Source organism: Bos indicus, chromosome 14 (genome assembly GCF_029378745.1).
Source record: "Bos indicus isolate NIAB-ARS_2022 breed Sahiwal x Tharparkar chromosome 14, NIAB-ARS_B.indTharparkar_mat_pri_1.0, whole genome shotgun sequence".
NCBI lineage: Eukaryota > Metazoa > Chordata > Mammalia > Artiodactyla > Bovidae > Bos > Bos indicus.
Window position 1 is genome coordinate 16,012,445 of NC_091773.1, and position 13,017 is coordinate 16,025,461.

At 37.7% G+C, this 13,017-nt stretch overlaps 1 protein-coding gene across 5 annotated transcripts in view; it reads left to right on the forward strand.

Annotated features, from left to right (window-relative positions):
- The window catches only part of TMEM65 (transmembrane protein 65), a 47,449-nt gene that overhangs the window by 5,265 nt on the left and 29,167 nt on the right, over window positions 1–13,017 (forward strand). For 3 of the 5 annotated variants that reach the window (XR_011570556.1, XM_070802489.1, XM_070802491.1), the window contains exon 2: window positions 11,243–11,323. The exons of the other annotated variants lie outside the window; for them this stretch is intronic. Coding sequence is in view for 2 of the 3 variants with exons in the window: in XM_070802489.1 (XP_070658590.1) it covers window positions 11,243–11,323 (81 nt within the window). In the remaining variant the exon portion in view is untranslated. The remainder of the gene's footprint in view (window positions 1–11,242; window positions 11,324–13,017) is intronic. 5 annotated transcript variants of the gene reach the window in all.

Sequence of the window (13,017 nt, forward strand, 5' to 3'; positions counted from 1 at the left end):
CCCTGGATAAGTAAATGAAGCTTTGTTACTATCAGTTATTTTTCCAATATGGGAAGAGCCTCATTATGGCAGTATATTCCAACAGCCTTAATTGTGAATAGTTTTAAGAGTTAATGAACATATTGGATTAGCCCTATAACTAGGGATTCTGCCTAGAAAACAGATAACATAAATAGGATTTTTTTCCTTTCCATTATAAAATGGATATATTCTATTAACAATCTTTAATCATCATTTAACATGTAACTTGAGCTCTAGAGTTATTTGTGACATAAAACAGTGACCATTGTGTTATATCTCATGGTTTTATGGATCAGGAATATAGGCAGGGCTCAGCTGGGTGATTTGTCTCTTTCATGCAGTATCTGTGGGGGTCACTTAGTAAACAGCTGGCAGATGAGCTAGTTACAGGATCCAAGATGGCTTCACTCGCTTGTCTGGCACTTTGTTGGACGTGACTGGGAGTTTGGGCTCAAATGGAACTCCTGACTAGTGTAGATGCATTTGATTTCACTAGCATGACAGTCTGAAAATGAATCAGGACTCCCAGAGGAAATGTTCCAAGAGAGCTGAGTAGATGTGGTAAGACTTTGTATCAGTTTCCTATTGCTGCTGTAACAAATTACCACAAATATAGTGGCTTAAAACAACACAAGTTCATTCAGTTAGAGTTCCTGAAGTCTGAAGGCCAAAATTAGACTTAAGCGGCTAAAATAAAAGTGTTACCAAGGTTCTGTCCTTCTCCAGGCCCTAGTGGAGAACCTGGTGCTTGTTTCTTCCAGGTTTTGGCATGTGCTCGTTCCTGCTCACATTAATCTCTGCTTCAGCTGTCACATCATTGACCTTTTTACCTTTCTCTTATAAGGACCCTTGGGATTACATTTAGAACTGACCTGGATTATTCAGGATAATCTTTCTCTCTCAAAATCCTTAATTTAGTCACATCTGCAAACTCTCCTGTGAAGACAGGTTGAAGGATTAGAATGTGGACATATGGTGGGGGGTAATATTATTCAGCCTACCACAGATTTATGACCTAGCCTTGCTGCTGCTGCTGCTAAGTCGCTTCAGTCGTGTCAGACTCTGTGTGACCCCATAGACGGCAGCCCACCAGGCTCCACCATCCCTGGGATTCTCCAGCAAGAACACTGGAGTGGGCTGCCATTTCCTTCTCCAATGCATGAAAGTGAAAAGTGAAAGCTAAGTCGCTGAGTCGTGTCTGACCCTCAGCGACCCCATGGACTGCAGCCTTCCAGGCTCCTCTGTCCATGGGATTTTCCAGGCAAGAGTACTGGAGTGGGGTGCTATTGCCTTCTCTGTATGACCTAGCCTTGGAAGTCCCCAAATGTCATTTCTGCTGCATGCTATTGATCAAGCAAATTGCTAAGGCCAGTGTAGATTCAAGGGAAGGAAAATTAGGAGGAGATATTCTGTGTAGTAACCATAACTGATAACTGTAGTTTGTTCCTTTTTATTAGTTATGTATAAAAATTAATCGTTTCTGTTAGAAATTTTATGTTGCATCGTTCTTTATTAATGTACACCAGTAACATGTTGGATTTTTGTTTAAGACTTTTGAACATTCTGAGTGCCAGTGTAGTGACAGTGATTCCTTTGATTGTTATATATTGATATATTGATTAATATATATAGAGAGAGAGACAGAGAGATGTATAGGTCCTTTTCTCTATATCAGGATTTCTCAACTTTGGCAATATTGACATTTTGGATTGAATAATTCTTTGTTGTGGGGTTGTCCTTCACATAGGATATTTAGCAGCATCCCTGTCTTCTAGGTACTAGATGCCAGTAGCCCCCTCCCACCCTCCTCACCCCAAGTTTTGTGAACCAAAAATGTCTCTGCTGCTGCTGCTGCTAAGTGGCTTTAGTTGTGTCCGACTCTGTGCGACCCCATGGACTGCAGCCCAGCAGGCTCCCCCGTCCCTGGGATTCTCCAGGCAAGAACACTGGAGTGGGTTGCCATTTCCTTCTCCAGTGCATGAAAGTGAAAAGTGAAAGTGAAGTTGCTCAGTTGTGTCCAACTCTTAGCGACCCCATGGACTGCAGCCTACCAGGCTCCTCCGCCCATGGGATTTTTCAGGCAAGAGTACTGGAATGGGGTGCTATTGCCTTCTCTGAAAAATGTCTCTAGATATTGCCAACTGTCCCTGGAGGAGACATTGTATGGGAGGAAGGGGAGGAATTTAGCAAAATAAAAACCAGTCTGATCAATGGCCATTGCTTCATATGAAATGCTGTATTTCATATAAATATATGAATAGAAAAGACAATTACTTCTTCGCTCTTTGTCCCTGTCTCTCCCCTTTGCCTATCATCCATTGATACTTGCTATTTTCAGTATATTCTTTTTGTTCTAGCTCATTTCCTCCATTTTACATTTATTTTTCTCTGGATAAGGACAGAAGAGTAATTCCTCACCTCTCTGTCAGACTCTTTGGGGCTTCCCAGGTGGATCAGTGGTAAAGAATCTGCCTGCAGGGCAGGAGACTCAAGAGATATGGGTTTGATCCCTAGGTTGGGAAGATCCCCTGGAATAGGGAATGGCAACCCACTCCAGTATGCTTGCCTGGAAATTCCATAGACAGAGGAGCCTGGTGGGCTACAGTACATGGAGTTGCAAAGAGTCAGGCACGACTGAGTGACTGAGCACATGTTCACTATCAGACTCTTCACCTCATTATCATAAATGAACTTCGCAATAACTGTTTTCCTTGATTGCGATGTCCTTTCACTTCTAAGTTCTTAACTAAATTCTAAAAGTTAGACACTTAGAAAATAGGACTTCCAGATAAGTCAAACACTGCTATAGTTGAATTCACCAGTAATTTGGTGGTGGTCCTCTCAGTAGTGACTATTTGCTTACTTTTTATAGTAATTGTGACAAGTAAATTTTTATAAACAAATTTATAGATGGGAAAATTGAAATAATATAAAGTCTGCAGTGTTATAGGGTCATCCAAAGGGTCAGGCAGAACTAACAATAATGGATGACCTTGAAAGTTAGGGATGATCTGTTATTGAACCACTATTAATGATGACTGTTTTAGTTTTTCTAAAAATAGTGATGAGTTTGCATAACTCTACTCTTTTCTGGGTTTCTTTGGCATGTGAGAGTATAAAGCTAACTGGGACAAATAGGGGCTAAATTCCTGAGTGCAAAGTTTATTAGCATTTTGCTAGTCAGCTGAATTAATTAGTAAAACTCTAGCCTTGTCCTTGACTCAAAGGTTTATGTCTGCTCTAAGTTAATGAAAATAACCACATAAAAGCAAGTAGTTACTTGTTAAAATATAATAATGTAGTTACCTGAAACCATCTGGTAAATGAGAGACTCTTCTACACAAAGGACTTTGCAGGCAGCAAAATGTCATTTCTCTTAACCTCTGAAATGTTTACTTTGACTATTTTTGATGGCAACATATCTGAACATACTGCATTTTTCTCTGCCTTAGTAAAGTATATTGAGCACAGTTTTGCTTTTACCAGATGTCAGAGTTTTTGTTTACTGTATTTAATACAGTGATTTTTCTCTGGGGCTACTTACTTCTATTTGTAGATGTACTAGTCATCACACTCAGTGCCTCCAGAACACTGTGCTGTTTCAGTTGGCACGCTTTTCAGACTGTGTCTCAGTGCTGGTGAAAGGTGTTGGATTTGTTGTGCCGCTCCCCATCCTATCTCCAGTGCCCTCAGACTGTGCCACTCTATTCTCATTCATCCCTTGTGGTTGTGGTAAACTTTGCTGCTGTGTAAGGAGGGCTGCTTCTTGGCATCTGTTACGGTTTCTAATGTCTGCTTTTTGTCACTCTTCCATGGTGGTTTCTTATTATTATTTTTCTTTCATTTTCTCTCTCTCTCTTCACCCTTAGGTTTTTCAGTAGAGTTTAATCTTTTTTTTTTTTAATTTATTTTTTGCTTGAAGGATAAATGCTTCACCAACCTGAATCAGCCACAGGTATACCATATGTTTCCTCGCTCTTGAATCTCCCTCCCCATCCCACCCCTCTAGCTCGGTTTGAGTTCCCTTAGTCATACAGCAAATTACCATTGGCTATTTACATTATACATGGTAGTGTAAGTTTCCACGTTACTCTCTCCATCCATCCTGCCTTCTCCTTCCCCACCCCCACCCCTTGTATCCACAGTCTGTTGTCTTCGTCTGTGTTTCCATTTCTGCCCTGCAAATAATTTCATCAGTAGCATCTTTCTAAATTCCATATATATATGTTAATATACATTATTTGTTTTTCTCCTTCTAACTTACCTCACTCTATAGAAATCTTGATAGATGTTTCAGTGACACAGACCACTACTCTCTCCTGTCTTTCCAGCTAGCCCATTGTGCCTATCACATTGTTAACTGATCTTTGACTCTTCAGATCTCACATTGAAGATCTTGTATTTGTGCTAACATTACAATTATGGCCATTCAAAGGATTGTTGTAAATATCTAAAAGGTACTTAGTTGAAGTTAGAATGGTGTTCTTTACTTGGCTTAATTTAGATTTTCTGTCTTCTTTCTAAGTCTTAGTACAGATTATTTAGGGCATTAGGTTATTAAAACATTTGTGATTTTAAAATTAGCATGATATTTTTGTAATATAGCTTCTGAATTTCTGTTGTATAATGGTTATTATATTTTATAGTAGACATCCCACTGCTCCCCTATTGCTGCTGCTGACACTATTTTCATTACATTACTTAGCAGTTACTGAATATTTGCTATAGACATACTGAGCTAATTAAGTGAGTTTTCATGTAATTATTCTGTTTACTTCTCTTGGAGAGAGAATGAATCATCTCCGTTCTCTGGATTAAGATGCTGAGGCTAAGAGGAGCTTGCCCAAGATCCTTAAACCTGTGTGGCAGAGTAGAGTAAGTAGAGTAAGTTTTTAGCTTAGCTTTGTTTGACTCTAAAATCCCTGTTTTCATTATTGCACCTTTTTAAATATTCACAGGGCTTTCCTGGTGGGTAAAGAATCATCCTGCAATGCAAGAGACCTGGTTTTGATCCCTTGGTTGGGAAGATCCCCTGGAGAAGGAAATGGCAACCCACTCCAGTATTTTTGCCTGGGAAGGCAGGCAACAGTCCATGGTGTCACAAAGGAGTTGGACATGACTTAAGGATTAAATAACAATGACAACAGATATTCATATCTGGGATTTTTAACATGCTGGAAAAAAGGTAACAACTCGAATTCTTGATAAAAGTCACCTGTGCTGGTAACATAACTTAGTCTACCTTTTATATGTTTGCATAATATACACATTCAATACAAAAGCAAATATGGCATTGTTAGTTTTAAAATAAGGGAAATCAGATCAAAGTCAATGTGCAAAAAGTTTGTAAATTGTGGGAGAATTTTGAAAAAGTAAAAAAACTAGTATCTGGGACTTCCACCTGTCATAATAAATCTCTTAATTTTCTAACTTTTACTGTAATTTTCCTTTAGATTTTTGAATGAGCTTTTAAAAAACGTACCTAGCATACTGTTCAAAGAAAACCTTCCTAAACTTTGAAAATTTATTTATGTAACAAATATTTGTTAATCTCCTACCATATCATAAACATGGTACTGGATATTGCGGGTGCATCAGAGAATTAATTCAGGAAAATATTCTCATGAAACTTACATTTTTGAAGAGCGGAAAGATATGAGAAATAAAGTAAATAATGAAATAATTATAGATAGTGTGTGCTATTAGAAGTATAAACAGAAGGACCTTTACTTAAAGGTGATCTAGGAAAGCTTTTATTTAGGTAATATTTAAGATTGAGATGATAAATATAAATAATAAAGGATTGAGAAGAAGCCATTCATCAGACATAAAGGAAGAGCATTCTCAGAAGGAGAAGCAAGTATCAAGGAAGGGACTTGGCGTGTTATAGAAATTGAAAGAAGGCAAATATGAGTGGAACCTAATGAACAAAGAGTATGGGATGAGATGTTGGTAGGCAGAAGCCAGATTAGTCAGGACCTTTCTGGGTAAACCATATGAAGGCCATTTAAATAGGAATGGAGTAATGGTATTTAAAGAGCCCTCTGGCTGCTAGGGTCGCAGAGTCAGACACGACTGAGTGAGCACACTGGAGAGTGCAATGCATAAGCTGGGAGACCACTTAGGAAGCTGTTACAGTGGTCTAGGCTAGCAGTGTTGGTGCCTGAGACTAGGAGGCCATGGAAATGAAGAGGAAGAGATAGATTCCAAATAGACTTTTGAGAGTGATCTGATGGGAAGGAAATTAAGGGAAAGGAAATAGTAAGTGATGACTTAGGTTTCTGACTACAGTGACTCAGTAAAACATATTATTTACTGCAAGGGAGAAGACTGGGGAAAGAATGGATTTGAAGTTTTAGATACCTCTGTGAATATAAATGGAGATGTCAAGGGAGTAGGGGTGTGTGTGTGTGTGTGTGTGTGTGTGTGTATTTATATACTTAAATCTAGAGCTCATTGAAGTTTAGGCCGAAGATGTAAGTGTAGGTGTCAACAGTTGTATGTAGATGGAGAAGATCCAGGATAGAACTCTGAAAAACAGTGATGTTTATTGGAAGGGAAGATGAAGATCAAGAGACATACATACACCTGTGGCCAATTCATGTTGGTATATGGCAGAAGCCAACACAATGTTATAAAGCAGTTATCCTCTAATTAAAATTAAAGAAATTAAAAGGAATGAAAACTAGAGAGAGACTGAGAAATGTCTACAAAGTTAGGAAAAATAACAAGAATAGTGTATTCCAGAAGCTAAGTGAAGAAGAGAGCATTTCAAGAAAGAGGGGATGATCTGATGCTTTAGATAGTTCAAATAAGAGGAAGACTGGGGAGAGGGGTGGGTGCTGGGGGTATAGAACGTTTATTGGATATAATAACTTGAAAGAGAAAAAAAAAAAGAAAGAGAGTGATGTATTTGTCGGTTTTGTAAGAATTATGTGGGGAGAAGCTGGATTTTAGTTGACTGCGGAGGCAGTACCAATAAAGAATTCAACTCTTTAAAGTGAACTTTGGATGTGGAGGGCAGGGGGTGTTGGGCAGTATCCTGAGTAATACTGAGGTTATCTCTTTCCCCATCAGTCAGGAGTCTGAAAGTAATTTAAACATATGGTACCAGTTTACTCATTTTTTACAGAGTCCTGTGTAGAATTCTAGTTTTATCAGAGAAAAATGTTATACCATGGGTAAGCAAATTACACCTCTTTTTAACAGCATGGTGTAGAAAATATGCAGACCATTTAGCAAGTAATGTCTTTGCATTTCCTTTGGTAGGAAGCTTAGAGAAATCAGGAAGATGATTTGAAACTCCACTTTCAAATTAAATTACCCAGTGACTAGGGGGAACATTTCTTTTCTTGGAATGTGGGACTTTGAGTGCTAAAACTGAATTAGTCTGAGGCAAAACCTACCCTAAGGGTGACAGTATTTTTTCCCTTTTCATAGATTAAGGCCTTGACTCATAGGAGAGATTAAAAAAGGGATTCAGATAGTTTCCTGTCCCTTCTGCAGCTTTCCTTTCCTCTAGATCTGAACCACTGGACACTTTCTTAGGGCTCCCTCTGTTATCATTTGTGTCTGGTGAGATTTCTAGTGAAAGAACCTGCAGGTAGGTGCAGACTCCCACAGAGTATTCGCACCCGAATCCTTCACAATGACTCACTGATCATCAGCCTGCTTTCACCTGTTCCCTTACTCTTCTAGCCGTCCTGTTCTTATGGTGTCCGGTTGCATCTGTCTCAGATAAACATGTGCTGACATCTCCTCTGTCCTTGCAGGGGCCTCTTCTCTTTTGATTTAGGCCCAGCTATTTGTTTTGTGACTTGAGTTCCCTTAAAGCTTAAAAATAAATCATAAATTTGAATTTAGTTTGACGTTATTTCTCTGTAAGGGTGGGAGCAATGCTCTTTGTAGCTCTCTGTATTCCACAGTGAAAACTAGAACCTGCTTTACGAAGTTTAATGTACTTATAAAATCACGTGGGAATCTTATTGAAATACATATGTTGTTTGAGTAGGTATGGGTTTGAACCTGAGTTCTGTGTTTCTGACAATTCTATGTTTCTATGTTTCCCAGTGGTTCAGTGCTACAGGTCCAGGGGGGCAACATTTTGAGTAACAATATAGCAAGTGTTTTGTTTTTAAGGTGAGAGAGAGTTGAGGTCATGTAGATAAACTCAGGCATGCTTGCATTTTGAAAGGAAACAGGCAAACATGCGCGAGAGCAATAATGTAAGATGTGGCATATTTTGTGAGTTTGCAAAATTTTATGTTTGTGTGTGAGAAAGATCTTTTGGTTTCAAAAACATTATTATAACATTTTTAATACTCAAAAGGGTTTGTTAAGGACATTACAGAAAATGTGCGTTGTTAACACTGATTTTATAGTTATGCAGCGATCACTGAGTGATAAATACTGTATAAAAGATTTATTCCTTGTTGCTCATCTCTTTTTCTTTTGCGTTATTACCTTGAATATGCTGTTCATTGGTTAGTCTCATTTCTTTGGTAAACCATGCCCTCTGTCATACGTTTTTCTTCGGCTTTTCATCAGCCTGTTCTTTCTATATTTTCCCCACTCAATTTTATATTGCTTTTTTTCTTTTCTTTTTCAATTTTATATTAATTTTTTTAAAACTTAGAAACAACCTCAAGTTTCTAGAAAAGTTTCGCATATAGTACAGTATAAGCTTTTTTTTTTTTTAATTCCTTTCCCCCGAATCATTTGGATAAATTGCTGACATGATACCCTGTCATCCCAGGCACAGGGTAGGTTCCTTGGGAAGCAGTCTCTGAGACAAAGCTTAACATGCAAGGAGTTTATTGGGAGTGCTGTCTACAATCCTCACCAGGAAGATACTTCAATACTTTAATATCATGAGCTATTTCATGATATTAAAAATATGAAAGATAAAATGTAAGCTCTTTCAGACTTAGAAAAGAGTATGACAATTCCCCAAGGCATAGGAAAGGTACTTGTTCCATACTGTAAGTTACATGATGAGACAGAATGCTAGCACTATTGAAGCAACTTTTGATCATTTAACTTTTTTTTTACAAAGAATAAAGCACTTTTTTTTAAAGGTCCTTGTTAGTTATTCGGAGAAGGCAATGGCACCCCACTCCAGTACTCTTGCTTGGAAAATCCCATGGGTGGAGGAGCCTGTTAGGCTGCAGTCCATGGGGTCGCTAAGAGTCGGACCCAACTGAGCGACTTCACTTTCACTTTTCACTTTGATGCACTGGAGAAGGAAATGGCAACCCACTCCAGTGTTCTTGCCTGGAGAATCCCAGAGACGGGGGAGCCTGGTGGGCTGCAGTCTGTGGGGTCGCACAGAGTTGGACACGACTGAAGTGACTTAGCATAGCATAGTGTTGTTAGTTATTCATGAAGAAAGAGACAAAACCAAATTGAAGTACTGCTACAACATAACTGGTCTATAATCCTCACCAGAGCCTTGAGTGAGGCAACGTTCTTCAGCTGAGGCAGTCCCCTCATAAGACTGTCATTGAGAAGTAGCTCTCGGAAAGACTTCAGGCATCTAGGGATTGACTGCATCACAGTACCCACTACAGCTGGCTTATATTTCCTGCAAACAAGAACATTGTCCTATATAAGCCACGATATAACATGGATAGATTCCTTCCCTCTTATACTCTGATGTCATTCCAGTTTTTACCAGTTGCCCCATTGATATTCCCTTACATCGGAAAGATCCAGTCCAGAACCATGCATTGCACTTAGATTTCCCTTTATTTGAAACAGTTTCTCAGTCTTTCCCTTGGCTTTGATTACGTTGATACTTTTGAGGATTATAGTCTAGTTATGTTGTAGCAGTACTTCAATTTGGTTTGGTCTCTTTCCTCATGAATACCTTCCAGTTAAGCATCTTAGGCAAGAATATCACAGAAGTAATTTTATGTTCTTTTTTCCATCCTGTCAGTTGCTCATGATTTTTATTTATTCCTGATGATATTAACCACTTCTTGGTTAACCATGTCCTTTGAACACTGGACTAAGTAGTATCAGTCTGATTTATCCACTGTAGAGTTTCTGTTTCCCTTTTGTGATTAGTATTTTGTGGGGAGGTACTTTGAGTCTATGAAATACCCCAGTCCTCATCAACTATTCAAGTTATGAATTCATATCAATATATGTTCATAAATTCTTATTGTTTAATAGGTTACAGTTTATTACTTTCATTTTTGACCTTCCAACTGTCCCATGCTTCACATTTAAAAAAAAAGATAATCAAAAGAGAATTGACCAAAAAAAGGGTGAAAATGCAACAAAGAAATTAAAAGTGGTAATGCTGATGTGATATTTTAATCAAATGTAAATGAGGTTATAGAAGAAATAGCTGACATTGGGAATATTCATACTGCTGTTGAACTCCTGCCATTTGAGAGACTCCAGATACTTAGCCAGAAGAGCTAAGAGAAGGCAAACTTACGGACATAAATGAGGAAAGTGAGAAGTTTGTGGTGGAAGGATGAAGACTTAGGGAGGAAGTGATTCTGGTAAAATTTTCACATTCAAGAAACTCTCTGAGCTATTTCATAATATTGAAAATATGAAAGGTAAAATGTAAGCAATTCCAGACTTAAAAAGGAATGTGGCAGTTCACCAAGGCATAGGAAAGTTGCTTGCTTCATATTGTAAGTTATACGATGAGAAAGAGTGCTAGCACTATTGAAGCAACTTTTGATAATTTAATTATTTTACAAAGAATAAAGCACTTTTTTATAAGGTCTTTCTTGGTTATTCATTTTATATATAGCAGTGGGTACCTGTCAATTCCAAACCCTAACTATCCCTAGTCACCACCCTTCCTTGCTGGTTCCCATAAGTTCTTTCTCTAAATCTGTGAGTACAAAGAATAAAACACTGTACTGTAATTCTTAGTGTGTCTAATATTTTCAGTTACAGATATTTTAGTCAATAGTTTTACTGTTTAAAAACTTTCCCTTTATATGTATAACTACTAGTAAGAGAATTTTTTAATGTTTTGAAAAGAAATTTAAAAATCACAGAACAATGGTGATTTTCCCCACCAGTTACTAAGATTTCTTTCCCACTTACATTGTCATTTTTATGTCCCCACAATATTGTACAAAGTGAGGACTGCCCATATACTAGCATGTTTCACTTCAAAATTTCATATACATTTAAAGTTTTATACATATTTATGTTATTGCTTGAATACATTGATTTAAAATATTTTTAGCATGCAGGTATCCCAAACCTGAGATTGCCATTGTGAAGCGAGCGAAGGAGGTGTCATCAGCAGAGACCCCTGATAGTTTTGGTACAGTACAGTATTGCAGTATTGATTGTCAGATGTTTATTGCAAGTGAAAGAGCATCTATTTGACAGGACTTCTTGCTTGTTTGAAATAGAATGTTTTGATTATAGTGATAGTCTTTTTTTGTTTGTTTACATCAGTGTTTCAGTGTTCCATTGTCTTTGGAACATCTATTTTTATTATCTAACCCTAGACCTGTGGACATAATTGACTAATAATTGCATGTTTAATTGACTGAAAGATTGCATTTATGATCTTAACAAAAGACAGAATCACTAATATTTAAATAACATATTTTAAATGTTGTTGAAATAACCACAGCAAAGTGAGACATCAGAAGCAACAAAGATGATGAATTTCTTTAGGATGAATGAGTAAGACAGAGGGACCACACACAGAGAAACCTTCAGAGTATTCTAAGAGAAACTATGTTTCAGTAATGAACTTCAGTAAAATATATTTTAAGAGTATATTCTTGAATAGTTTGAAAGTGTTATGTAGGTTCACTGTTAGGCCATTCATGAACTTTTTATAGATTAAGTCTCCATACAGTTTGATATCTGACTTACATTGTATGCTGTGGTGGTGGTGGAGGAGGAGGAAGAATTGTGTTGAGTGTATGTGTGCGTGGGATGGAGGGAGAAATAAGAATAAATATCTCTGTCCATATTTTATTTTTTGATTACTATTTAATATAGATGAATTGCCTCAGAAGTATAACACAATATATGGAAAGGAATAAGAACTGTTTTACACACCAATTGAAATTTTGTAAGAAAAAGTTTCTTAGACTGTATATATAGTGTCAGGAGCAAAAGATAAACTGAAAGATCCTGATTTCTCAATGGGGAGGCATGTAGTGTGTATGTACAAGCATGCACACTTGTGTATATTTTAACATATCAGTGCAGTGCAGAAATCCTCCAATTTGCTCTACTTTGCCAGTTCTAATGTTATTCTAAAATTAAAAATTTTGTCTCAGGGTGTATTGAGAAATTAAACATTTAATGAAAATGTCTTTTGGAGAAGAAAGTTTCAATTTTGGATTATTCTGAAGGTTGTTTTTAAATAACCCTCATTTTTAAGACAATGTAGGGAAAAGGAATGATACTTATTCTATGCTGCTGCTGCTGTTGCTGCTGCTAAGTTGCTTCAGTCGCGTCCGATTCTGTGCAACCGCATAGATGGCAGCCCACCAGGCTCCCCCGTCCCTGGGATTCTCTAGGCAAGAACACTGGAGTGGGTTGCCATTTCCTTCTCCAGTGCATGAAAGTGAAAAGTGAAAGTGAAGTCGCTCAGTCGTGTCCAACTCCTAGCGACCCCATGGACTGCAGCCCACCAGGCTTCTCGTCCATTGGATTTTCCAGGCAAGAGTACTGGAGTGGGGTGCCATCGCCTTCTCTGACTTATTCTATAGATAATGGCAAATGATATCACTAGGAGGAAACATGCTGCTGAACAATAACTAATAGGCTTTAACCTGTCAGTGATTACCTTTTGATACTCAGTCTTTAATTATGTCCCTACTCACCGTAATGTGCTTCTTCATAAATGTTTATGTGGTACACCTCTATTTTTTTAATCCTACTAGTTATACAATAAGGAAGCAATATAGAGTCAGAATATTAGAGCTATAAGGGATGCAGAGACCTAAAATCTTCATTTTATGTAACATGAAACAGAGATATAGAGGGTTT